The sequence below is a fragment of the Oryctolagus cuniculus genome, chromosome 13 (assembly GCF_964237555.1).
Source record: "Oryctolagus cuniculus chromosome 13, mOryCun1.1, whole genome shotgun sequence".
NCBI classification, from domain to species: domain Eukaryota; kingdom Metazoa; phylum Chordata; class Mammalia; order Lagomorpha; family Leporidae; genus Oryctolagus; species Oryctolagus cuniculus.
The window spans coordinates 30554325-30580445 of NC_091444.1; the positions used below are offsets into that span (position 1 = coordinate 30554325).

The 26121-nt window shown below is 37.0% G+C and overlaps 1 protein-coding gene across 6 annotated transcripts in view; it reads right to left on the minus strand.

Moving 5' to 3' along the window:
• The window catches only part of USH2A (usherin), an 848241-nt gene that overhangs the window by 733965 nt on the left and 88155 nt on the right, over positions 1-26121 (minus strand). For all 6 annotated transcript variants that reach the window (XR_011381453.1, XM_070055318.1, XM_008268426.4 and 3 more), the window contains exons 5-6: positions 3860-3923; positions 1560-1854 (exon numbers count right to left, since the gene is read on the minus strand). Coding sequence is in view for 5 of the 6 variants with exons in the window: in XM_070055318.1 (XP_069911419.1) it covers positions 1560-1854; positions 3860-3923 (359 nt within the window). In the remaining variant the exon portion in view is untranslated. The remainder of the gene's footprint in view (positions 1-1559; positions 1855-3859; positions 3924-26121) is intronic.

A 26121-nucleotide genomic window follows, 5' to 3' on the forward strand; every position in this document is an offset into this window, starting at 1 on the left:
AAGTTTGATGTAAAGACAGGACAAAGGACGTTACTTCTATGAAACAAATGTTCTATGTGTTCTTAAGGAGTTATTTGGAATAAGCACCACAATTTTTATTTATTTGTGCTGCTTAGTAACAAAATGAACATTTCCAGACTTCACAAAAATTATTTTGAATCAATTCTCTAGAAATCTAAGCCCTGAGTATTATCTTTTAGATATTTTTTACTTCAGACATTACAAGGCACTGCTTTAGTGAGGTTATGTTCATTTATGTAGCTTAGTTTTCACCATGCATTGGGTTGTACAAGAGTACATCAGAGGTTCATGGATAGGGCTGATGTTCCAGTACAGTGCTTTAAGCCACCACTTGTTGTACAGGCATCTCATATCAGAACCTGTGTTTGAGCCCTAGCTACTTGATTTCCAATCTAGCATCTTGCTAAGTAGCCTACGAAGGCAGTGTAAGATTTCCCAATTGATAGGGCCTTGCAACCCACATACAGACACAAATGGAGTTTCAGGTTGCTGGCTACCACCAGGCCCAGACCTGGTTGTTACAGTTGTTTGAGGAGTGAACCAGCAGATGGAATATCTCCCTCTGATTCATTTTCTGTCACTCTACCTTTCAAATAAATAAATTTTTAAAAATATTAAATCATAAGTTTATTTTTAAATACGTATGTATGTATTTATGTTATTTGAAAGGTAGAGTGACAGAGAAAGAGGAAGGAATAGGTAGGGGGAGAGATCTTCCATCCAGAGGTTGACTTCCTAAATGGGCACAACTGCCCACACTGGTCCAAGAACTCTATCTGGGCCTCCCATGTGGGTGGCAAGGGTTAAAGCACATAGGCCATCTTACACTGCCTTCTCGGGTACATTAGCAAGGAGCTGGATCAGAAGCAGAAATGGCACATGAACCTGGGTACTCAGATATGGGATGCCAGCACCACAGGCAGCAGTTTAACCTGCTGCACCACAATGCTGGCCCCTAAGGATACACACATTTTGTGTAAACAAATTTTGCAATCTGACTATAACATGCATCTTCCAGAAACTTCTGGATGACCTTTGGATGGCTCATTGCATGCATGGACTTCAAAATATTTTGTACCACAATAAATATCCTTTATATCCTGCAAACTTTTAGAAGTTCCTTAGATGATATCTCCAAACAAATATGTCCAAGGAATAATTCCAGGTACTCATGAATATGGCCTTATTTGGAATTAAGGTCTTTGGAGATATAATTAAATGAATGAGCTCAAGATTACATTATCCCAGATTTAGGGTTGGGCCTTATAAAGAAAGAAATGGGGAAATTACCACACACAAAGAAACAAGAAGGACTCATGTGAAAATGAATGCAGAGATTGGAATTATGCTGCCAGGGGTCATCAGAAGATGGAAGAAGCAAGGAAGGATCCTCTCCTGGATCTTTTGGAAGAAAATAGAGCCCTGCCAATAACTTGACTTTGTATTTCTGGTCTTTTTAACTGTAAGAGCACAAAGTCATTGTGCGAAATTACTGAAGCAGCCACAAGAAACTAATATACACCATTGTTTTTAATTACCTGATACTGTCCATTTTCCAAATCTATTGAAATGGTCACTCCTTGGTTCATCTGGGTAATGTTTGTAAACACATGTGAAACCCACGAGGTACCAATATCATTGTCATTGACAAAAGAGAGAGGATGGGCTTCAGAATTGAGACGTAACATTCTATCACGGGTGGTGTCTTCTGCAGCATTAGGAATGCAGAACCGCTGCAGCCAAGGGTGGATGCGAGGATGGCTACCAGGGCAGCGGCAGTGTGACTGGATGTGCAACCTTTTCAGATCTCCGGAAAAAACTTCTTGAATCTCTCTATAGGAGAGAGAGTGAAGACTATTAGAACAAATAGCTCAACAGCGATAGAACTTCTAAGAATTGTCATAAATGGGTATCATTCTTTTAGTGTTTTGATGAGCATCAAATCAGCTTTAATAATTTTCTGAATCATAATAAAATAAAACTCTTTTTTGGCCAAATAAACATACTCATTCAAGAGAATGTTTATCAAAGCCAATACATTTTTAAAGATAAATTTTCACATCAAGAAACTGCAAAAACCCTTCTCTGATTATGAAGATACTTATTTAAATGCAATAATATTCCAATGCACCTATGATACAGAAAAATATCATACACTTAAGTTGTTAAACTAACTTAGCACTGAGCAAAAACAGTAACTTATTTTAAGTAATGAGAGTTACAGATCAGGTCTCTAATTCTTCCTCGGGAAAAAGTAAGAAAGCAAGAATCATTTTATCTGCTTCTATCTCAGGTGAAGGGACTGAGGCCAAGGCCACTTGTCAGTGGTTTCCTGTGACTCATCAGCACAGATTCTGGCTCCTAAAATGCTTCAATGGCTCAGATCATATAGCAGCTGCCAAGAGTCAAAGAACTGCCAATTCCAGGCAGATGTATTTAATTTTTCCATTAAGGGCAATAGACCTGTTCTAGATCAGAATTAGTCATTCTATTTATAGGCATACTTCCACATCACAGGTTCCCAGACATTTCGGATGCCAACACTAGTAACCAAGGTCAGACCAGACTTCCTCTGAGAGATCCCAGCAGAGTAATGGAGGAGACAGACGGCCTTTCCATTCACTAAATCACATGAAGTGATATCTACTTGAAATTTCATTGATATTTGCCAGTGGATACAAGGTTTTAAATGGGACCAATTGTCATTTCCCAATATGAATTCTTTTCCCTCTAGGAAAATGTCATTCCCAAAGAATTATTGCAACTTTGTTTTTCCACATTTTAGACAAAGGTGATCTAAAAGGTAGCAAGTCTATTGGAAGTAAATCTCCACAGGACATATGTTGGTGTTATATCACCCTTTATTCAGGCATCTTCTGGTTACGCAAACTAGTGAGAAAGGATGCCCCTGTTGATAATAGATCTGTCACTATTCACAGGCCTGCCTCAAGAGCAAGGCATCCCCAATGTACAATAACTAGTCCTGCCCCTGGGAAGTTCACCACCCCACTATACAAATCCTGACCCCGCCCCTCCCTAACAAGACACAAACACTCTTCCTCCCGAACTGTACTAGAAGTAAATATCAGCTCATCCACAAAACAATATACAGACTATAAGTTGAGCAAGAAATTTTGGAAACTATCATCCACAAAACAATATACAGACTATAAGTTGAGAAAGAAATTTTGGAAACTATCCTAGAATTTTACTTGAGTTTTCTCAACATCGTAAATCTATATGCCTTTAAAAAGCCCTAAGAAAGATTCCCCATCTACTCTCAAGATAATGAAATACTTCATTAAAGCTAGCTCAAGTCTATATAGTTATCTGTTCACTGAAATAGAAAAATATGTAACAAAAATACTTCAAAATCTCATTCATCTTTTTTCCAAGTCTAATAGCCTCATCTCTTAAGACTTTCCCATACATCAAAATAATCATTTTCATTGTTCTACATTTTCTAGTAGTTTTAAATTCAACAAACAACTATAAAAGGGAGATATAAACTGTTTAAGTATCAGAAAATACTTCATATAGAATGCTTAAACAGATGTATCCCAAGTTCTATGGGATGCTCACAAATTGAGTTTTCTTAGAAAAATAATCCTTTGTAAAGTTTGATCAATTTCATATTATAAGGAGTTACCTGAGAGAGCAGCACTAGTGGATAATAACTATAGACCAAACCGAAGCAAACACTGTAAACATTAATTAGGTGAGATTTGCCCTATGCTGTAAAGATGAAAAATGCTATGTTCTTCACAGTAGTCTTATTTAAGTGAATTCAGCATTTATCCTCACACTTCTTGAGGTTCATAATACTCTATCTGCTTACCTATTTGTAAGTGCCACTGAATAAAATCGAAAATCTTGCATTCTTCCAACAAACTGCTCAAAACCTGCAAAATACATACATACATGCATATATATCATATAAATACACACACACACACGGTATGAGGCATCTCAGTTTACAAAGCAATGGCTAATACTCACATAACAGCCCTTTAAAACAATAAAGCTTTAAAATATTTTGATATGACTGACCTTTCAAATTTGTACTAATCAATATATATTTTGCTAGTTCCGCTTGATTAGCAATACTAACTAATTATTTCCATAGACATTGCAGAACTTAAATCAAAGTGATAGTCTGCCCAGCTTATTTATTGACATAAATTCATGACTTTTTCATAAATCACTTTTGCAAATTAAAGTTCTCTCACCAGTTCATACCTCTCTATCTTATCAGGATCTTTTTGGATTGCATTTGCTTCCAATCGCAATTTCCAAAGCACTGGCATGGCCAGGAAGCAGGCACTGCCACCCCACTTCCCACCTGTGCTAGCTACAAGCTCCAGAATAATCTGTTTGGGTCCTCTCTAAACTTAGATTAATGATTGGCCTTGAAAATCTCCAACAAATGAGGATAAATTGAAGACCTCCTACTCATGGGTTCTGACTCACATATTTCAACAGAATCCAAGAGTTCAGTCTCAACATTCATCACCTCAGGAAAATTCTTCTAAGACAACCAGGACCAAAGACCAAACTACAGCAAATTAGATGAGCTTTCAAGGCATAGGTAGGTACCAATATTAATCCACATAAAATTTATTTTATTAATTTATGTAGCAATTATGGATTTAGGATTTTTTTTGGACAGAGTTAGACAGTGAGAGAGAGAGACAGAGAGAAAGGTCTTCCTTCCATTGGTTCACCCCCCCCCCCAAATGGCTACTACGGCCAGCACGCTGCACTGATCCAAAGCCAGGAGCCAGGTGCTTCCTCCTGCTCTCCCATGTGGGTGTAGGCACCCAAGAACTTGGGCCATCCTCCACTGCCTTCCCGGGCCACAGCAGAGAGCTGGACTGGAAGAGGAGCAACCAGGACTAGAACTGGTACCCATATGGGATGCTGGCCCTGCAGGCAGAGGATTAACCAAGTGAGCCATGGCGCCGGCCCTGAATTTAGGATTTTGATAACACAGTAAAGCCCAGAAGGCTGAGGACAGAAAAAGGTAAAAAAAAAAATTACCATCTCTGAGTTTTTGTTGTTTTCAATAATGAGAAAAATTGGTAAAATGGCAAAACTCTGAAAGTTTCAATTATGGATATATACAGGAGGATGGGATCTGAAGATTATACCAAATCAAAAGTAAATGTTTGTAGTACATTGACCTGGGTCCAGGACTTAAAGTTAAACAAGGTAAGGAATTGTATAAGGAAGGACATATTGTTCTTAGAGACAGGAGGAAAGATGAGGAAAAAAATACATCTGAATACAGCTACATCCTTGTGTGCTTAAGTGCTTCTGTTAAGTGTACAGAAGACAAACTGAGGAAAACCACTCCTCACAGTATGACTTTGCCTTGGGAGGTAAAAGGTAATGTCTGCCAAAAGTGAAGGAAGCTAAATATGCTTCTTATTTATTCTTCATCTTCACCCATTCCCACCCAAACCTGTCCTTCTCATGACATCCATCATATCCCATCCTGCAGCTTCACAGACTAAATGTTTAATGCCCCACAACTATCAGAGTTCCTGAGGCTGAAAGTTCCACACTTCATTTCGCCTCTGTTTAAAATCTTCCTGTCCCATCCCATCCTTCAATGTCTCAACTTTGAAATATGTCCTGTGGGACACTTGCTCTGGTCCATGGTGGCACTATGAGCTCTTGATAACTATACTCTTCTCATTCTGTTGCAAAAAATACCTATTTACTTCTCTAACTTGCTTATGAAACATGAAAGGACAGGAGAGGAGTAAACATTCATGGAAAACAGAATTGAAAGAGAAGTTGATTTTAGCACCAAAAATGTTGAAAATCATGCATAGTTTGTTCATAAAATCCATTTCTCATAAACTTTTAGAAGATCTTTCATATTAAATAAACTTCCCTGGCAAGACATACAGTTTAGTAATTGGTCGTATTCACTGGTCCATTTCTAGCTCGGAGCAAAGTTCCTGGCACATGATAAATTATTCAGTAAATATTTAATAATGAAAGGAAAAGGAAGGAGGAAAGCAGAGAGGAGGGATGGTCATTGTAAAGTGGACTTAAGGAAGGTGGTAGAGATCTGTTACGGTTGCTTCAGAAAATAGGAGAGGAAGTTGATACGTGAGAAAGGAGAGATAGAGGGGTACTAATGAAGTCAATTTTTTAATTAGTAAAGATAACAATACACATTTGTGGGCTATCGGGTGATGTCTCAATACATGTATTCAATGGGCACTGATCAAATCAGTGTACTTAAGAAACATTTTGAGATCTCTGAAAACAGAGATTTTCACTCTCACTGAAACAAGCTCATAAATTACATGGTTTCCTCAAACATGCCAACACCCTAAGAGAGATGTCCAGTGATTAGTGATAGACAGAACTGCGAATTTTCAGGAACGAGCATGAACTCAGGATACAAGGGCATAATTCCAGTTACAGAGTGTAAGTGGCATACCACAATGCTTAGTGAACAGGACGGTAAAACCTGATGACAGGTGTTGGGTGAGCAGTAAAGGGCTACTGGTCATTTCATTGAGCTTAGAGAAGAATGTGGTGGAAATGAGGAACCAGGAATTTGAAAGAACTGTTAACATTTACCTTTGAGCCAGCAAGAGACACACAGAAGTTGAGCAACACTGATGGTGCTTTCAGCATCTCTGGGGCAGCAGGAAGGTTCCTAACACACTGAGAGCATGCTCTACCCGAGGAAGTCCCCACCCCCAAAAACCAAGTCAGTATTCTAGACTGACCCATGTCCCTAAAAAGGACATAATGAAGTCTTAACCCCTGGTTTTGTGATGGTGACTTTCTTTGGAAATAGTCTTTGCAGATATAATCAGGTGAAGATGACATTTAGAGCTGAATCATGACTTTCAACATGAGGGTATTTTCATTCTTTCACACATGTATTCATTCACATCTCTATTAGTAGGCTATAATGTGTCAGACACTTTCATGGGTGCCAAAGATGTATCAGTCAACAACTTCTTCTGTTACAGAGCCTGCATTCAAGTACACAGATTAACATAATCCGTCATTTATGTAGTAGGCTAAATCAAAAAGCCAGTATAAAATCAAGTCAAATCTGAGAAAACCAGAGAACATGGTGGGATCTTATTGGAGACTGTATGTGCAAGAGAGGTCTCATTGAGATGATGACACTGATGGGGGAAAGGAAGCAAACCTCACATACATCCAGGGACAAAGTATTCAGGCAGGTTGACTTCACTGACCCCTAAAGTAGTGCACTCAGCATATTGCAGGAGATGCAAGAGTCAGCATCATGGAGGAGTAAGAGCAGAGAGAGCTATTGGAAGGTTAGGTCTGGACAAGGAACTGGCTGGGGAGGACAGAGGTGTGCATTACTAAAAGCCTAGTTGTCTATTGTGAGGATTTTAATTTTTGTATTTTTGTGAAATGGAAAGCCACTATAAGGTTTTGACTATAAGAGTGACACAATCCCAGGTTTATTCAAAACTGTTAGGGCTGCCATGCAGAGGGATAAGGATACGAGCAAAAATACCAGTTAGGAGGTGATTACAGTTATGCAGGTAAAAATGAAGGTAGTCACAGCAGGGTGTTACAAGTGGAGATGGACTTTCCAGAGATGACAAATTAGAATTCACTTTCTATATTTTAAAAACAGTTAAAGGGAAACTCTGCTGCAGATGGAGAATGAGATCTATTTTATCTTCCATAAAATAGACTGGGTTTTATAACCTTTAAAAATGATTTTAGTTTTAAATTTTGAAATCTATGATAAGACAATCAGGCCACTGCTACAAAATTTATATTTGAAGGAATATTTTAAAGAAAAGAGTTACAGAAAGTTTGCCAAAGACCTACAGTCACTGGGAATCACCCATTGCAAACAGGGGATTTATGATGACAGGTCAGGGCAGAGGATGCTATGAGGTATTTCAAGGACACAATCATAGGATAGAATATACTCATGCCTTTGATAGTGGCCAACTTTTTTACAACAAATATTCATTAAAATAAACATTCCATAAAGAAGCTCCTCTTTGAAAAATTATTCATATGGCAAAGAGAGGTCTAAATTATATCATTTGGAAAAAGGAATTAGACATTACTCATATAAAAAAGACCTCATGATTGTCTAGTAATGACTAGAAAGAAGCAGTGTTGCATTATAATGGGGTGGCTGCAGCAAGGTTAGTTAAATGGAAAAACTATGAATAAATAATATATATATATATATATCAAGGTAAAAACTGGTTTGCAATAAGGCTAAACAAGCAAATGGCACACCAATTGGAAAAAAATATATTTGCCTCTGTTTGCATGTAACATGGTCATCTATATAGAAAATCTCAGTGAATCTACATAAGAGCTACTGGGACTAATAAGTGATTCAGACAATTTTGCATGATACATGTTCAATATATAAAAATTAATTCAATTAGTATATACTAGCAATGAATTGATGTAAATTAACTTTAGTTACTGTTTATATTAACATTTGAAGCATGAACTACTAGTTGTAAATCAAAGAATGACAGTGCTCATATGTTAAGTTCTGTGAGACACTGAGGAAACAAGTAGAAGACTGTCGTCCGTAACGACAAACTAAGAGTAACTGAAGATGTCCTGTGCATGACAACTCTGAGGACTCTGGTCAACAGTGTTAAGTCAATGTTTTCAGAACTCTGAATATAATCAAATACTTGTAACACTGAGGGAAATGTTTAATTTTAAAATGGCTAAATATTGGTAAGAACATATTCTCTGGCATTTTCATTTCCCCAAATCCCATCTTCCACCTCTCTACTGCTTAGTGGAAATTTCAAAAACAGACTTTTATAAGCGAGAAAACCAGCAGCCACCGGGAAGAAAAGAATCAGATTTGAGCTCTTCGGAAGTCAAATCCTTGCAGGGGTGGGGAACATCCATCCCATGGGCCATAGAAGGCCTGTGAAATCATTTGTTCTGACCATGCCAAGGCAACCACAGGCAGGACCGAAAATTCAATAAATCTATAGCAGGCTAATTTTTAATTTGATGATTTTGTATGGCTGTTGAATGATGTTATAAATATCCAAATGGCCCTTTGCAGAAAAAAGTTCTTCCCCACCCCCACAGAGGATTGTCATTATTTGATGTATCTAGCAATGCCCTTGAAAAACCTCATTAATAAGGCTAGAATAGATTCAGTGTTTGCCCAGTGGAAACAGCCTATTCCTGGGAATGTTTATTGAAAACAATTAATGGCAATTGCTTAACATTGCAATTGCATGAAGCAGCAATAACAGTTGGGGAAACAAAAAAAACTTGAAAGGGGAAGCTGTAGAATGACAGTTCCATAAAGGTCTTTCTGAATCTCTGCCATGTGCTGGGATTCTAGAAGGCTAGGCACATGCAATCATGTGTCAGTTCACTTTAGGTTTAAACTTGATGGGTTTATGGAATATCTAAAAACCTGGAAGACAATTATTTTGAGTATATCTTCGAGGGTCTTTCCCAAAAGATCAGTATGCGAGTCTGAGTGGACTGGGTGCGGAAAAAAACACACTCAACATGGGCAGGTACCACCAGATGTCTGGAGCCAAGACAGAATAACTATGACAAATTGGTCTCTCTGAGAGCTTGCCTCATGCCTTGGACATCAGAACTCCAGGTCTTCGTGCTCCAGGATTTATACCAATGGCCCCTCTGCTGAGTACTCAGACTCTTGCCCTCAAACTAGGAGTAACACCTTTGGTTTTCCTGGTTCTGAGGCCTTCAGTATTAGACAAACCATGCTCCAGGCATCCCATGGTGTCCAGCCTGCAGTTGACCTGTCATAGGACTTCTCAGCAACCAAGAATAAAATACCCTCAATATATATCTATATACATATTCTGTCAGGTCTCTCTAGAGAACCCTAACACATCCAGACATGCATAATATCAAGACCTGAAAAGGACCCACGCTTGACCTCTAGGATCTGTTGAAGTAGGAAGTCTGAAGTCAAGCCAGAAGGAAAGAAAGATGAGTGATAAAGGAGTCCTTCAGGCTGAAATAAAAGGATATTAGACAGTAATTCTAATCCATATGAAGAGATAATGAGCACTCATAAAGTTAACTAGATGAGTTAATATAAAAAAGTGTATTTTTAGTTGTAATTTTTTCTCTTATTTTAAAAGACAACTTCATAAAGCAGTAATTACACTACTGCATTAATGGCCACAGAAAGTAAAAAGATGTAATTTGTTTGACGATAGCAACACAAGGAAGGGGAAGGAAACAAAATTTGTACTTGCAAAGTTTTTGTAAAATATTGAAATTAGGTTAGTATTCATTTAAACTAGATTTTTATATTAAGATGTTAACAGTATGTGTTGGGAAACCACTAATAAGTAACTAAAATATAAAATAAGTAATAAAGGATTGAAATGGTATGCTAGAAAAATCAACACAAAGAAGACAGCCATGGAAGAACAAACAAACAAAAAAAAAACATAAAATACATAACACATATAGAAAAGAGATAGCAGAGTGACACTACAAAACCTTTCCAGTAATTACATTAAATTTAAATGTTTAAACATTCCCATCAAAAAACAGTTATTGACAGAATGGAAAAACAAACAAATAGACATTACCCAACTAAATGCTTTCTACAAACAGGTTTAAGGTCAAAGGATGGAGAAAAAGATATGTTATAAAAGAGTAACTATAAAAAGAGTTTGCATTAGTATCAAATAAAATACTTTAAAACAAAAAAAATTTTACGCAACAAAGACATTTCTGATAATAAAAGTGCCAGTCCATCACAAAGATATGACAGTCATAAACATATGTGTATAAAACATATGTGTATAAAACAGAATTAAAGAAAGAAAAAGGCAATCTTTCAGTAATGTAGAGTTTACTACCCTACTTTCAATCATTGAGAGAGCAATTAGCAGTTCACCAGGGCAATAGAAGAAAGAACGAACTTTACAAATGACTTGGCTCTATCACACATGTATAAAACCTACCACCAAACAATAGGAAAACACGTACCTTATCTCAACCACCCAAACATTCTCCACTATAGGCCATATATTAGATCATAAAACAAATCTAAATAAACAAAATTATTGAAATCATACAAAGTATGCTCTTGTATTATAACGGAATGAAATTAGAAATGAATAGCAGGGGTTGGGGTTGTGGTGCAGTACATAAAGCCACCACTTGCAACATTGGCATCTTGTATTGGAGGGCAGTTTCAGGCCCTAGCTGCTTCAGTTCTCATCCATCTCCCTGTAAATGCACCTTGGAAGGAAGCAGAAGATGCCCCAAGTACTTGAATCCCTGCCACCCAGTTGGGAGACCTGTATGGAAGTTCCAGGTTCTTGGCTTCAGCCTACCCTCACCAGGTTGTTGTGGACATTTGAAAAGTGAATCAGTACATGGAAGATCTGTCTGCCTACCTGTGTGTGTGTCTCTTTCTGCTACTCTACTCTTTGAACAAATATTTTTTGAAAAAATAAATAGCAGAAAAAAATTTGTGATGTTGACAAACATGTAAAAATTAGAAAATACATCCCTAATAATGCTAATAACTGCATCAAAGAAAACACTCACAAGAAAACTAGAAAATCATTTGAGATGAATGAAAATGAATACAGAACACCTCTGAGATTCAGATAAGCAGTATTTAAAAGGATACTTATAGCTGTAAATACTTATATATAAAAAGAAACCTGTCAGATCAATAACCTAACCTTCTACCTTAAGAAACTAGAAAAAGAACAAATTCAACCTAAAGCAAGTAGAAGTAAGGAAATTATGAAGAATGGAACAGATACATACGAAACAGAAACTAGGAAAGCAATAAATAAAAACAAAATTTTCATTCTTTGACATAACCCATCAGTTTGACAAACCTAGACCGACCAAGAAAAAAGAAAATACAAGTTGTTAAAATCAGAAATGGAAAAGGGACATTATTACTCACCTGACACTGGAAAGTTTATAAGGAATCCTGTGAACAACTGTATGCCAAAATTAGATAACCTACAGAAAATTTATAAATTATAAGAAAGACACAAACTACTAACATTGATTCAAAAATGGAAAAATCTTAATAGACTTATCACAAGTAATGAGGTTACAGTAGCAGAATTTTAAAAATTCCCTTAAATACGCAGGCGCCGCGGCTCACTAGGCTAATCCTCCGCCTAGCGGCGCCGGCACACCGGGTTCTAGTCCCGGTCGGGGCACCGGATTCTGTCCCAGTTGCCCCTCTTCCAGGCCAGCCCTCTGCTGTGGCCAGGGAGTGCAGTGGAGGATGGCCCAGGTGCTTGGGCCCTGCACCCCATGGGAGACCAGGAAAAGCACCTGGCTCCTGGCTCCTGCCATCGGATCAGCGCGGTGCGCCGGCCGCAGCGTGCCGGCCGCAGAGGCCATTGGAGGGTGAACCAACGGCAAAGGAAGACCTTTCTCTCTGTCTCTCTCTCTCACTGTCCACTCTGCCTGTCAAAAAAAATAAATAAAATAAAATAAAAAATAAAAAATAAATAAAAAATTCCCTTAAATAAATTCCAGGACTAGATATTTTTACCAGCAAGTTCTACTAAACACTTAAGGATAGAACAGGGCCAATTCTTTACAACCTCATTCAAAAAATATAACAAAAAGAACCATTCTCCAAATCATTTTTAAGGCCATTATTACCCTTCTACCAAAACCAGTAGACAGCACAAGAAACCTACAGACTATTATACACTAGAGAGATGTGAATTCATCTATAGAAATCTAATTAACCAAGTATAGCACTGTAAAGAAAAATACCATAAGCAAAATACAATTACCCCAAGAATGAAAATCTGACTCATCACTGGAAAATCAAGTAATATACAATAAAAGATATGTCAAAGAGTTTATGGAAAAATGAAAGATAAATTTATTTTGGTACAAATATTTTCCAATCCATGTGTTTAGTGATATACATTTTACATGAACTTTTTGAAGACTCCTCCTCTTGAAAGAAAAAAGAATAGAAACCACATGGTCATCTCCACAGATGCATTGCCAAACTCCAACGCTGGTTTACAAAAACAAAACCAGCAACTGGCCATGAAATAAGGGAAATTACTCATCTGATAAATTGTTAAAAATTGACAGCTGACATCAAAATGAATGGTCAAAGATTAAACGGATTCTCCTTAAGATCAGGAATAGATAACAATGTCCACTTTTGAAACTTCTATTCAACATTTGTCTAGCGGTACTGCCCAGGGAAATTAAGCAAAAAAAAAAAAAAAAATGAACTACATATTGGAAAGATAGTACCTGAAGTTTCTCTAATATTCAAATCCCAAGAAACCCACTAAAATCTATTAGAATAAATGAGTCCATCAAATTTTAGGGTACAGTATCAATATACAAAAATGAAGTATATTTCTAAACATTAGCAATGAAGAATCTGAGAATGAAATTATGTAAGGTCTACTGTACTTTGACAAAGTAGCAAAGAAAAATTAACGGAAAAAAGATAATCTTTTTGGGGCCGGTACCATGGTATAGCAGGCTAAGTCTTCACCTGTGGTGCCTGCCTCCCAAATGGGAGCTGGTTTGTGTCCCAGTTGCTCCTCTTCGGATCCAGCTCTCCACTTATGTCCTGGGAAGGCAGTAGAAGATGGCCCAAGTGCTTGGGGCCTTGTACCTCAGTGGGATACCAGGAAGAAGCTCCTGACTCTTAGCTTCAGACTGGCCCAGCTCTGGCCATTGTGGTCATTTGGGACATGAGCCAGCAGGTGGAAGATCTTTCTGTCTTCCTCTCTCTGTGTCTGTGACACTACCTCTCTGCCTTTCAGATCCACTCATCCAGTATTTAGTGAATAACTACCATTTGATAGGTAATCTTCTGGTTTCTGGGATATGTCAGGGAGTAACGCTTTCAAGAATTATTGCCTTCATAGAATTTACATGCTAAAAGGGAAAGTAGAAATAAACAAAAATAAGTAAATTATGTGATATTTTAAAGATGGTAAGAAATATGGGGAAAATATAGAATACCATGATAAGAATTAAAAATGAGGAATTTAAACAGGCTGGTAGAGAAGGCATCTGTCAGAACGTGCTATTTGTGCAGTCCTGGAGTAGGTAAAGGAGTCGGCTTCCTGTACCTGGGGAGGTAAAAGTTCTAAACTGAAGGAATAGTCAATGGCATAAATGCCCTAATATAGAAATATCTTCACATATTCAAAAAACAGGAAAAAGACCAATTTCTGGAAGACAAAGAAAAAAAAGGCAACAATGGTAAGACATAAAACAAGTGAAACAATTGAAATTATTTCATTTAGTCTTATAGAACATTGTAAGAATGGCAAGTTTGACCTTGGTGAAAGGAAGAATGATACAGCATTTACAGAAGAGAATTAATGTATTCAACTCATATTTTTGTGCAATTTTGTACTAAGAACAAAGAAGAGAGCCAGGGTGGGAGCTGCAGAAGGCATGCAAGAGCAGCAATGACTACTTGGATTGGGATGATTCTAGTGGAGATAGTGAGAGGCAATCAAAATTTGATATATCTTGAAGCTAATAGGATTTATTTATTTATTTTTTTGACAGGCATAATTAGACAGTGAGAGAGAGACAGACAAAGGTCTTGCTTCTGGGAAGGGCCATCCTTCACTGCCTTCCTGGGCCACAAGCAGAGAGCTGGACTGGAAGAGGAGCAAGTGAGACAGAACCGGAGCCCCAACCAGGACTAGAACCCGGAGTGCTGGCACCGCAGGCAGAGGATTAGCCTAGTGAGCTGCAGCACCGGCCATAGGATTTATTTTTGACACATATAATGTTGAATATGAGAGAACTATAACTGGCAAGGATGATTCCAAGATTTTTGCTCTGACCTCACTTGAGATCAGGAAGAATATTGGAAAGGCAGTATGTGATTCAAAGTGAAAATTCCATTAAAAATTTCAGTTTTGGAAAATGTAAGTTTAATTTTGAGGTATAAATGAAACAATCAAATAGAGGTTTCTGGAAGCTAACGCATATAACGGGCTGCAGATTAGGAAAGAAGCCTGGAGGTAAAGTCAAATAAGGAAATCAATCATTTTGAGGATATTTAAAGCTATGAGACTGAAAGTGATCTTTAAGGGAGTATGTGTATGTATGCATAGATTTGGAAATAAAAGAGTAATTGCCAAGAAAATACAAATGTAATGAAAATATCAACATATAGAAAAATCTAAGAAAACCTTAACCAGCAAAATTACAAAACAACGCCTATGCACAATTCAGTCAATATAACATGAAAGATAAAAAAGAAAATCTTATTCTTCATTATTGTTGAGTTTCTTGAGCTCCTTATATATGTGGGATATTAATCCTTTAACAGATGTGTAGTTTGAAAATATTATTCTATCATTCTGTTGGTAGCCCTTTACTTTACTGTTTCCTTTACCGTACAGAAGCTGCTTGGCTTTATGAAATCCCATTTGTCTACCTTTGCCTATTTGCCTGTGCTTCTTGGGTCTTATCCAAGAAGTCTTTGCCTAGGCCAATGTCTTACAGTGTTTCTCCTACATTTTCCTCTAATAATTTGATGGTTTCAGGTCTTAGATTTAGATCCCTCATCCATTATGAGTTGATTTATGTATAGAGTATAAGGTAGAAGTCCTGTTTCATATTTCTACAGGCAAAGATCCAATTTTTCCAACACCATTTGTTGAAGACTGTCTACAGAACAAGCTATCCAGTTACAAAATAGGCTAAGGATATGAATATGCATTTTTCAAAGGATAAAATACTAACAAACACATGAAAAGATGCTCAGGATCACTACCATCAGGGAAATGCAAATAAGAACCGCAATGAGGTTTCACTTCACCCCAAGTTAGAATGACAATCATATAAAAATCAAACAATGACAAATGTTGGTGGGGATATGGGGAAAACGGCACCCCCATACACTGTTGGTGGAAATGTAAACTAGCACAACCATTATGGAAGATAGCATGGAGATTCCTCAGAAATACAAAAATAGATCTACCATACAATCCCGACTACACTATTGGTAATTTAATCAAATGAAATGAAATTAACATATGATAGTGTTAGCTGTACCCCTATATTTGTAGCAACTCAACTCACAATAGCTAAGATATGAAATCAACCCAGATATCCATCAGCTGATGACCAGATAAAGAAATTATAATACACATACACACACACACACACAAATGTTGGAATCATAAGAGGAGTGAAATCCCTAAGAGTAATGAAATCCCGTTTTTTGTAACAAAATAGATGCAACTGGAAACCATTATTCTTAGTGAAATAGGCCAGTCCCAGAAAGACAAATATCATGTTTTCCTTGATTTGTGATAATCACAAATAATATTCAGAGTATAAAAATGTAACATATATGAGTAAAAATGACATCTCTGGGATTTGATTATTGCTTATAACTCTTTTCTATACTCTTCAGGAACAGTGTTCTTTCTACATGCTTAATTCTTTATTTATTGGAGGGTTAAGCTTATGATTATAAAGTAAATTGAAAATAGGCCATTGTAATGTTTAAAAGAAATAAGAAAAGGATAACAGAGGGTAGGAATCAGGGCAGTGTCATTATGCTGCTAAAACTGTATATATGAAAGACATGAAATTTGCTTTGTTTATGTAAATTTTAAAAGTAAAAAATTATAAAGATATTATTCAAGTTTGAAAACAAAGGAAACTCTCAAAAGTATCAAGAGGAAAAAACATACTCGTAACATACAAGGAAGCATTAATATGAATGATGGCTGATTTCTCATCAGAAGCAATGAAGGCAAGAAAAAAATTAAAATCTTTAAAGTCTAAGATAAGTAACAATAATAATTAATATGAAATTTATGAGAATATTTCAAATAGTTGAAAAATTAAAAAAGACATTTTGGTGTTCAGAAGATACGATATCTTAAAATCATTTATGGAAAACACAGTCTGAAAAAACTACTCAGGGGCTTCAAAATTATTTTGCACCAAAATAAATTTATCTTTTAATTCAATATTTCAAATTTTTTAAAATATTCATTTGTTTATTTGAAAGGCAGAGATGGAGAAAGAAGTCTTCCATCCGCTGGCTCACTCCCCATATGGCTACAACATCCAGAGCTGGGCCAATCCAAAGCCAGGAGCCAGGAGCAACTTCCAGGTCTCCTACGTGGGTGCAGGACCCCAAGCATTTGGCACATCTTTTCCCAAGCCATTAACAGAGAGCTGGATCAGAAGAGGAGCATCCAGGGCATGAAAGGCTCCCATATGAGATGCCAGTGCCACAGGCATAGGCTTAACCTACTACACTACAGAAGTGGTCCCTCTACAAACTCTTAAAATACTCTAAAATTAACAATGAGAATATCCTCCAAAAGTGAAGATAAATTAAAGGAATGTATACAGATACTTAAACTATTCCCTTCAGCAGAATGAGCTACAAGCAATGGAAAAGGAAGTGCTTTGCTCTGACTAAAAATAATATGAAGGGGAGCCCAGGATTTGTATAACATAATACTTAAAGGGCTAATCTTTAAAAAAGAGAAAGAATATATCTAGACAAGATATAGCATTTTCAAACATCTGCTTTGTTACTGATCTAACTTGAAATTTCTTTATTACCTCACCCTGAAAAAAATTAAATTTGAAATCAAAAAAATGGAATATAGCCCATGGTCACTATCTTAAAATACCTGGGTTTCATAAAGTCAACAAACTTAAATACATCAATGAAAAATATTAAGAACAGCAAAATTGTATTGAATACCAAGCAGGAAACAATCATACATTATAAATAAGTTTGAAGCCTCGAGAAGGGGGCCAAGATGGTGGTATAGCAGCATGATGTTGAGTAAAGGGAAAACTGGATTGCTAGTGAGCAGAAGGAATACAAGCCAGGGGCAGAATCACAAGCGGTTCATGTAAAGTGGCCCAGCAGTCCACCAGAGACTGCTCAGATCCACTCTGGGGGAACAAAGAGGAGGGAGAGGCCGTGGATATACAGTGAGGCAGCAGCATAGGAACCAAGTGAGGAGATTGGTTCACCGACCTCACCCACCTCCTACGCAATGATCCAGGTGAGGGGTGGCAAGTTCACAGAAGTGCGGGCAGTGAAGGGTGGGGAAGCTTAGAAAACCATGTTTGCAGCTCTAAGCAGGAAGGAGAAATTGTTGGGGAAAGGGTGGAGAGGTTGGACAAGCCATGGTCCTTCTGTGTCTCCTCGCATCCCCCAATCTGGACCTACAGCTGATGGGGAGAAGCCAAACTGTTTACATTTTTGAGTGGAAGCAGGGGGCACACATATGCCTCCTGCGCACACACCCATCAATTGTGGGGCCTCCTCACAACATGCCCCACCTGAGAACAAGGGTCACAACATTTCAGAGTGATTTCCTCCCCACTACGCAAGCTGTACAACAAGTAGTCCTAAACAGTTAAAACCTGAGCTCATTTTACGCACCAGTGAGAAGTGTTACTGGCCCCAGTAGGTGGGGCTTAGTGCACCAAAGCCTTGGTACCCATCTCCATCACAATCTAGAAGTCAAAAGGGCTCCAGGAGGCAGGGCTGAGTGCTTCTACTTGCAATACACAGACACATAGCAGTTAACAGCAGAGGGAAAGGAATTTAAAAATAAAATCAACCAGAAATCAACTAGATATATTGAAGAACAAAGGAAAAATCCTGAATAAGAGTAAGGAAGACTTTATGAACTCGTCAGAGGAGCAATACAAATCCTCAATAATGGAGGCTGAAGAAGAGATGGAGGATATGACAGAAAAGGAATTCAGAAAATCAGTAGCTTACTTAGAAGCAATCAGAAACAAATTTACAATCTAAATGAAAAGTGCTCCCAAGAAACTGAGATTTTAAAGAGAAGCCAGATGAAATACTGGAAATGAAGAATTCAATAGACCAAATTAAAAAAGCAGTGGAAAGTCTTAGCAATAGATTGGATGAGACCGAAGAAAGAATATCAGAACTAGAAGACAAACTGCCAGAAATAATACAGTCAGACCAAATACAAGAAGAAGAAATTAGAAAATTAAAATCTCAGTTGGAATGTTACAAGATTCTATCAAATGCCAAACTAAATCCTAGAAATTCTGGAAGGTGTGGGAAGAGAGAGGGTTTTAGATGGCCTACTTCCTGAAATCATAACAGAGAACTTCCACAATTTGAAGAAAAAAAGAAACATCCAAGTACAAAAAATACATAGAATTCTCAAGAGACAGAACCAGAAAAGAATTTCAACACAACACATAGTAGCAAAACTCACTTCAGTAAAACACAAAGAACAGATCTTGAAATATGCAAAAGATAAATGACAAATCACATTCAGAGGAAATCCAATTAGACTCACTCTGGACTTCTCATCACAAACCCTACAGGAAAGGTAACAATGGCAAGACAGATTCCAAGTCCTAAGAGAAAAAAACTGTCAACCCAAAATACTGTACCCTGCAAAACTCTCATTTATGAATGAAAGAGAAATAAGGATCTTACACAACAAGTAGAAATTGAAAGAATTTGTAACTTCTGGCCCAACCCTACAAAAGATGCTCAAGGATGTGCTACACACAGAAACACAAACAGGAATATCACTACAAAAGAAGATGAATGCAGAAAATGACCCAACAAAAGTACAAATGAAATCCAAAATACATAAACAAGACTACTTAAGGAAATATGGCAGGGAAAAGATGGTATTTAACAATAGTCACACAGAATTAAAATGGTCTCAACTCCCAAGTTAAAAGACACAGACTGGCTAAACGAATTAAAAAAGAAAACTTAATCTACCTTTTACCTACAAGAAACATATGTTACCAACAAAGACACATGCAGACTGAAAGTGAAACGATGGAAAAAGATAATCCATGCTACCAGAAACCAAAAAAGAGCTGGTGTGGCCACACTAATATCAGACAAAATAGACATTAATACAAAAACTATTAAAAGAGACAAAGAAGGACACTATATAATGATTAAAGGATCATTTCAAGAGGAAGATGTGACTATTAATAAGGTATATGCATCTAATTACAGGACACTTGGCTATTTAAAAGAATTATTAAGGGATGTAAAGGGAGATACAGATTCAAATACAATGGTAACAGGGGACAAGACTACACTTTCAGCAGTGGACAGATCAACCAGACAGAAAATCTACAAGGAAACAACAGAGTTAATTTACACCTTAGACCAAATAGACCTAGCAGATATCTACAGAGCATTCCACCCTACAGCCACAGAGTACACATTTTTTTTTTCTCCAGTGCATGGAACTTTCTCTAAGACTGACCATATGCTAGGCCATAAAGTGAGTCTCAGCAAATTCAAAAAAATCAAAATCATACAGTGCATCTACTCAGGCCACAACACAATGAAGCTGGAAATCAACAATTCAAGAATCTCTTCATCATATGCAAACACATGAAAAATGAACAACATGTTTCTGAATGAACAGTGGGTCATAGAAGAAATCAAAAGAGAACTCAAAAAAATTACAGGAAACAAATGAAGACTACAATACAACATACCAAAATTTGTGAGATAAGCAAAAGCAGGGTTAAGAGGAAATTTTGTAGCAATTGGTACCTACATCAAGAAAATAGAAAGGCACCAAATAAAGGAACTATCTATGCACCTCAACAATCTAGAAAAGCAACAGTGAATCAAACCCAAAATCATAGAAGAAAAGAAATAATTGAAATTAGAGAAGAAATCAACAAAATTGAAACAAAAAAAATGAAAGAGCAGCAAAATGAAGAGCTGATTTTTTGAAAAAAATAAACAAAATTGATACACCATTGGCCAAACTAAGCATAAAAAAGAGAGAGAAGACCCAAATCAAGAAAGTAGAGATGCAAAAGGAAATCTAACAATAGATAGCACAGAAATACAAATAATCAGAAACCACTACAAATTGCTGTATGCCAACAAACTGGGAAACCTAGAAGAAATGGATAGATTTGGAAATGGCGCTGCAGTGTAGTGGCTAAAGCCACTGCCTGAAGTGCTGGTACCCCATATGGGTGCCAATTTGAGTCCTGGCTTCTCCATTTCCTATCCAGCTCTCTGCTGTGGCCTGGGAAAGCAGTAGAAGATGGCCCAAGTGCTTGGGCCTCTGCACCCATGTGAAAGACCCGGAAGAAGCTCCTGGCTGCTGGCTCCAGATCGGTGCAGCAATGGCCATTGTGGTCAATTGGGGTGTGAACCAGTAGATGGAAGATCTCTCTCTCTCTCTCTCTCTCTCTCTCTCTCTCTCTCTCCATAACTCTGACATTCAAATAAATGAATAAATCTAAGAAAAAAAAAGAAATGGATTGATTTTTGGGCACATACAACTTACCTAAATGGAGCCATGAACACACAGGAAATCTAAACAGACCCATAACCAAGAGATAAATTGAATCATTAAGAAATACACTTATAAGAAAGAAAAGCCCAGGACCAGATGGCTTTACTGCTGAATTCTACCAGACATTAAAAAAAAAAAAAACAAACTTCAATTCTTCTCAAGGTATTCAAAGCAATTGAAAGGGAGGGAATCCTCCCAAATTCTTTCTATGAAGCCAGCATAACCTTAATTCCTAAACATCAGAAAGATACAACCGAGAAAGAAAAATTGGCTGGTGCAGCGGCTCACTAGGTTAATCTTCTGCCTTGTGGTGCCGGCACACCGGGTTCTAGTCCTGGTCGGGGCGCTGGATTCTGTCCCGGTTGCCCCTCTTCCAAGCCAGCTCTCTGCTGTGGCCCAGGAGTGCAGTGGAGGATGGCCCAAGTACTTGGGCCCTGCACCCCATGGGAGACCAGGATAAGTACCTGGCTCCTGCCATCGGATCAGCGCAGTGCGCCGGCTGCAGCGCGCCAGCCGTGGTGGCCATTGGAGGGTGAACCAACGGCAAAGGAAGACCTTTCTCTCTGTCTCTCTCTCTCTCACGATCCACTCTGCCTGTAAAAAAAAAAAAAAGAAAGAAAGAAAGACAGAAAGACAGAAAAAAGAAAACTACAGGCCAATTTCCCTGATGAACATAGCTGCAAAATATTCAACAAAATTCTGTCATTCAAATCCAACATCAGAAATATCATTCACATAGACCAAGTGGGATTTATTCCTGGTGTGCAGGGATGGTTCAACACTCACAAATCAATCAATGAGACACATCATATTAACAAATTGAAGAACAAAAACCATATCTTAATAAATGCAGAGAAAGCATTTTACAAAATACAACACCCTTTCATGATGAAAACTCTAAGCAAACTGGGTTTAGAAGGAACATTCCTCAACACAATCAAGGCAATTCATGACAAACCCACGGCAGCATCATATTGAATGGGGATAAGTTGGAAGTATTCTCTCTGAGATCTGGTAACAGGGATGTCCACTCTCACCATTGACATTCAATATAGTCATGGAAGTTTCAGCCAGAGCCATTAGGTAAGAAAAAGAAATCAAAGGGATACAAATTGGGAAGGAGGAAGTCAAATTATCCCTATTTGCAGACAACATGATTCTATACAAAAAGGATCTAAACGAGTGACTACTGGAATTCAAAAAGTAGCAGAATATAAAGTCAATATACAAAAATCAGCTTCCTTTGTATACACAGAAAATGCTATGGCTTACAAAGAACTTCTAAGATCAATCCCATTCACAATAGCTACAAAAACTCAAATACCTTGGAATAAATTTAACCTAGTATGTCAAAGATCTCTATGATGAGAATTATAAAACATTAAAGAAAGAAATAGAAGAAGATACAAAAAATTGGAAAAATCATCCATGTTCATGGCTTGGAAGAATCAATATCATCAAAATGTCCATTCTTCCAAAAGCAATTTATAAATTCAATGTGATTCTAATCAAAATACCAGAAACATTCTTCTCATATCTAGAAAAAAATGATGCTGAAATTCATATGGAGGCATAGGAGACCTCAAGCAGCTAAAGCAATTATATACAATAAAAATAAAGCCAGAGGCATCACAATATCAAATTTCAAGACACACTACAAGGCAGTTATAATCAAAAGAGCCTGATACTGGTACAAAAACATGGATAGACCAATGGAACAGAATAGAAACCCCAGAAATCAATCCAAACACCTACAACCAACTTTTATTTGAACAAGAAGCTAAAACCAATCTCCAGAGCAAGGATAGTCTTTTCAACAAATGGGCTGGTAAAACTGGATTTCCATATGAAGAAGTATAAAACAGGACCCCTACCTTACACATACACAAAAATCCACTCAACAAGTATTAAAGTCTAAATATATGACACAAAATATCAAATTTATTCAGAACATTGGGGAAATCCTGCAAGACATTGGCACAGGCAAAGAATTCCTGGATAAGACCTGAGAGGCACAGGTAGTCAAAACCAAAATTAACAAATGGGATTGCTTCAAATTGAGAAGCTTCTATACAGCCAAAGAAACAATCATGAAAGTGAAGAGGCAGCCAACAAAATGGGAGAAATTATTTGCAAACTATGCAACTGATAAAGGATTAATTACCAGAATCTACAAGAGATCAAGAATCTCCAAAACAACAAAACAAACAACTCAGGTAAAAGATGCACAAAGGACTTAAAACATTTTTCAAAAGAGGAAATCCAAATGCCAACAGACACATAAAAAATATTCAGGATCACTAGCTGTCAGGGAAATGCAAATCAAAACCACAATGAGGTTTCACCTCACTCCAGTTATCAGAATGGCTCTCATACAAAAATCCACAAACAACAAATGCTGATGAGGATGTGGGGAAAAAGGTACCCTAATCCACTGTTGGTAGGAATGTAAACTGGTAAAGCCACTAAGGAAGACAGTATGGAGATACCTCAAAAATTTGAATATAGACCTACCATATGACCCAGCCATCCCACTTCTGGGAATTTACTGAAACAAAATCAGTAAACAAAAGAGTTCTCTGCACCTCCACGTTTATTACAGCTCAATTTACAGTAGCTAAGACATGGAATCCACCTAAATGCCATCAACCAAAGAGAGGATAAAGAAATTATAGGATATGTACTTTATGGAACACTACACAGCAATTAAAAAAATGAAAGTCATTTGCAACAAAATGGATCAATCTGGAAAACTTCATACTTAGTGAAATAAGGCAGTCTCAAAGAGAAAATACTATATTAGATAGATCTGTGACCTAAAATGAAAGCAGTAAAAGTGAAATTGACACTTGGTGAAATAATGACTTGAATAGCACTTGTCTTGACTTCAAGAACCATTTTTTATTTTTATTTTATTATTTTTTATTTATTTTTATTTTTTTCTTCATATTATATGTTGAATTCCTTACTTAACAGAGTTAATCATATGTATATGTAAAGTCAGTCAAAAATAGATCTCAGTAAAAATTAAGAAGGGGGAAAAGAGGAGGAGGAAGTTTGTAACTATAAATCTGTAAAACGCCATCTTAATCATTAAAGTGCTCATATTTTGTGTTAAAGTGAACATATAGATAGGATTAAATGTTAAAGAGATTATATAAATAGCATCATGTGCCTGGTAATAATAATAGACATAATTAAAAGGAGGGAATGTCCAACATGGGAAGCAGTCCACAAAGCAGACTCCTAGAATGACAAACCTTTCAAGTAACACTCGGAACTCAGAATCAATCCTTAAGGCGTTTGGATGTGGCTGAAGAGCTCATGAGAGCAATTCAGGCATGGAAAGCTAAAACACTGTGGCAAAAAATATCCTAGATGAAGGATCTCTGTGAGTGAGACACCAGTGGAAAGAAGGGGCCATCAAAGGATTTACTTTTCTCTGAAGGGAGGAGAGAACTTTCACTTTGCTTATGGACTTGTCTAAATATTGACAGTGTTTGTGGTCACAAAATGCTTCCATAGCCTTGGAAGCTCATGGCAAGAGCCTTGGATGTTCACTGACATAATAAATAAGAGTGTTAATTGTTAAATTAATGAAAATGAATCTTGATAAGAATGGAAGGGGAGAGCGGGAAAGGGGAGTGTTGCGGGTGGGAGGGAAGTCTTGTGGGGGGGGAGCCAATGTAATCCATAAGCTGTACTTCGGAAACCAAATTCATTAAATAAAGTTAAAAAAAATTGTTAAATTAACAATAGAAGTCACTAACGTACTCCCCATGTAGGACCTCTGTACTTAACGAGTTGTACTATGAGAATTAACTGCAAAATTGTTTCTCAAATGGTACTTTTTATGTTGTGTATGTGGTTGGATGAAAACTGTTGAAATCTTTACTTAGTATAGAGTTGGTCTTCTGTATCTAAAGTTAATTAAACTGAATCTTATTGTAGAATGGGATGGGACAGGGAGTAGGATGTGGTACAGGAGTGGGGGTGGGATGGTGGGTATGGGGAGGAAAAACCACTATATTCCTAAAGTTGTACCTATAAAATTTGCATTCATTAAATAAAAGCTTTGAAAATAAATAAATAAATAAGCTTCATAATAATCCTGAAAACTAGGTATATAAAATACATTTGAGCAGTGAAGAAACTGGATTAACAAATTTAATTCTTTGCCAAAATCACGTGGGTTTTAACAAGCATAGCTGAGATTCAATCCCAAATTTATCTGCTTTTAAATCTCATGGCTTACTTCTCAGGCACTAATCATTACAGCAATAGCAATTTGTGTATACAGTGAATTAAATGTCAAGTGTAGATTTCTGTTTCCTCAAACCATGTGCCAAGGACACAAAATAAGCAAAATTGTGAAGCCTACACTTGAAACTACATAAATTGGGCCTCTCTGGCTGAACTTTGGTTACTTTGAAAGAATATGCTATAAAATCTTTCCTTTTTCTACTTTTTACAAAAATATTTCATAAAATAACATAGTTTACTGAAAAAATTACAATTGTTACAAAAGGAAATTTGAAAATTGTTACCTGCAACACCTCTCATAGATTTATATTAACATTTTGAATACTTTGTCATGTGTCCTGTCCTTCCAGATTTAAATAATATGTATATACTTAACATCACACATATGCTAATTTAAGGAATATTTTATGTATTCTTCCTTTTTGAATGTAATAACACATCAGGAAACCATTGTCTTGTTTCTAGAAAGAAACCCATTTTGTTT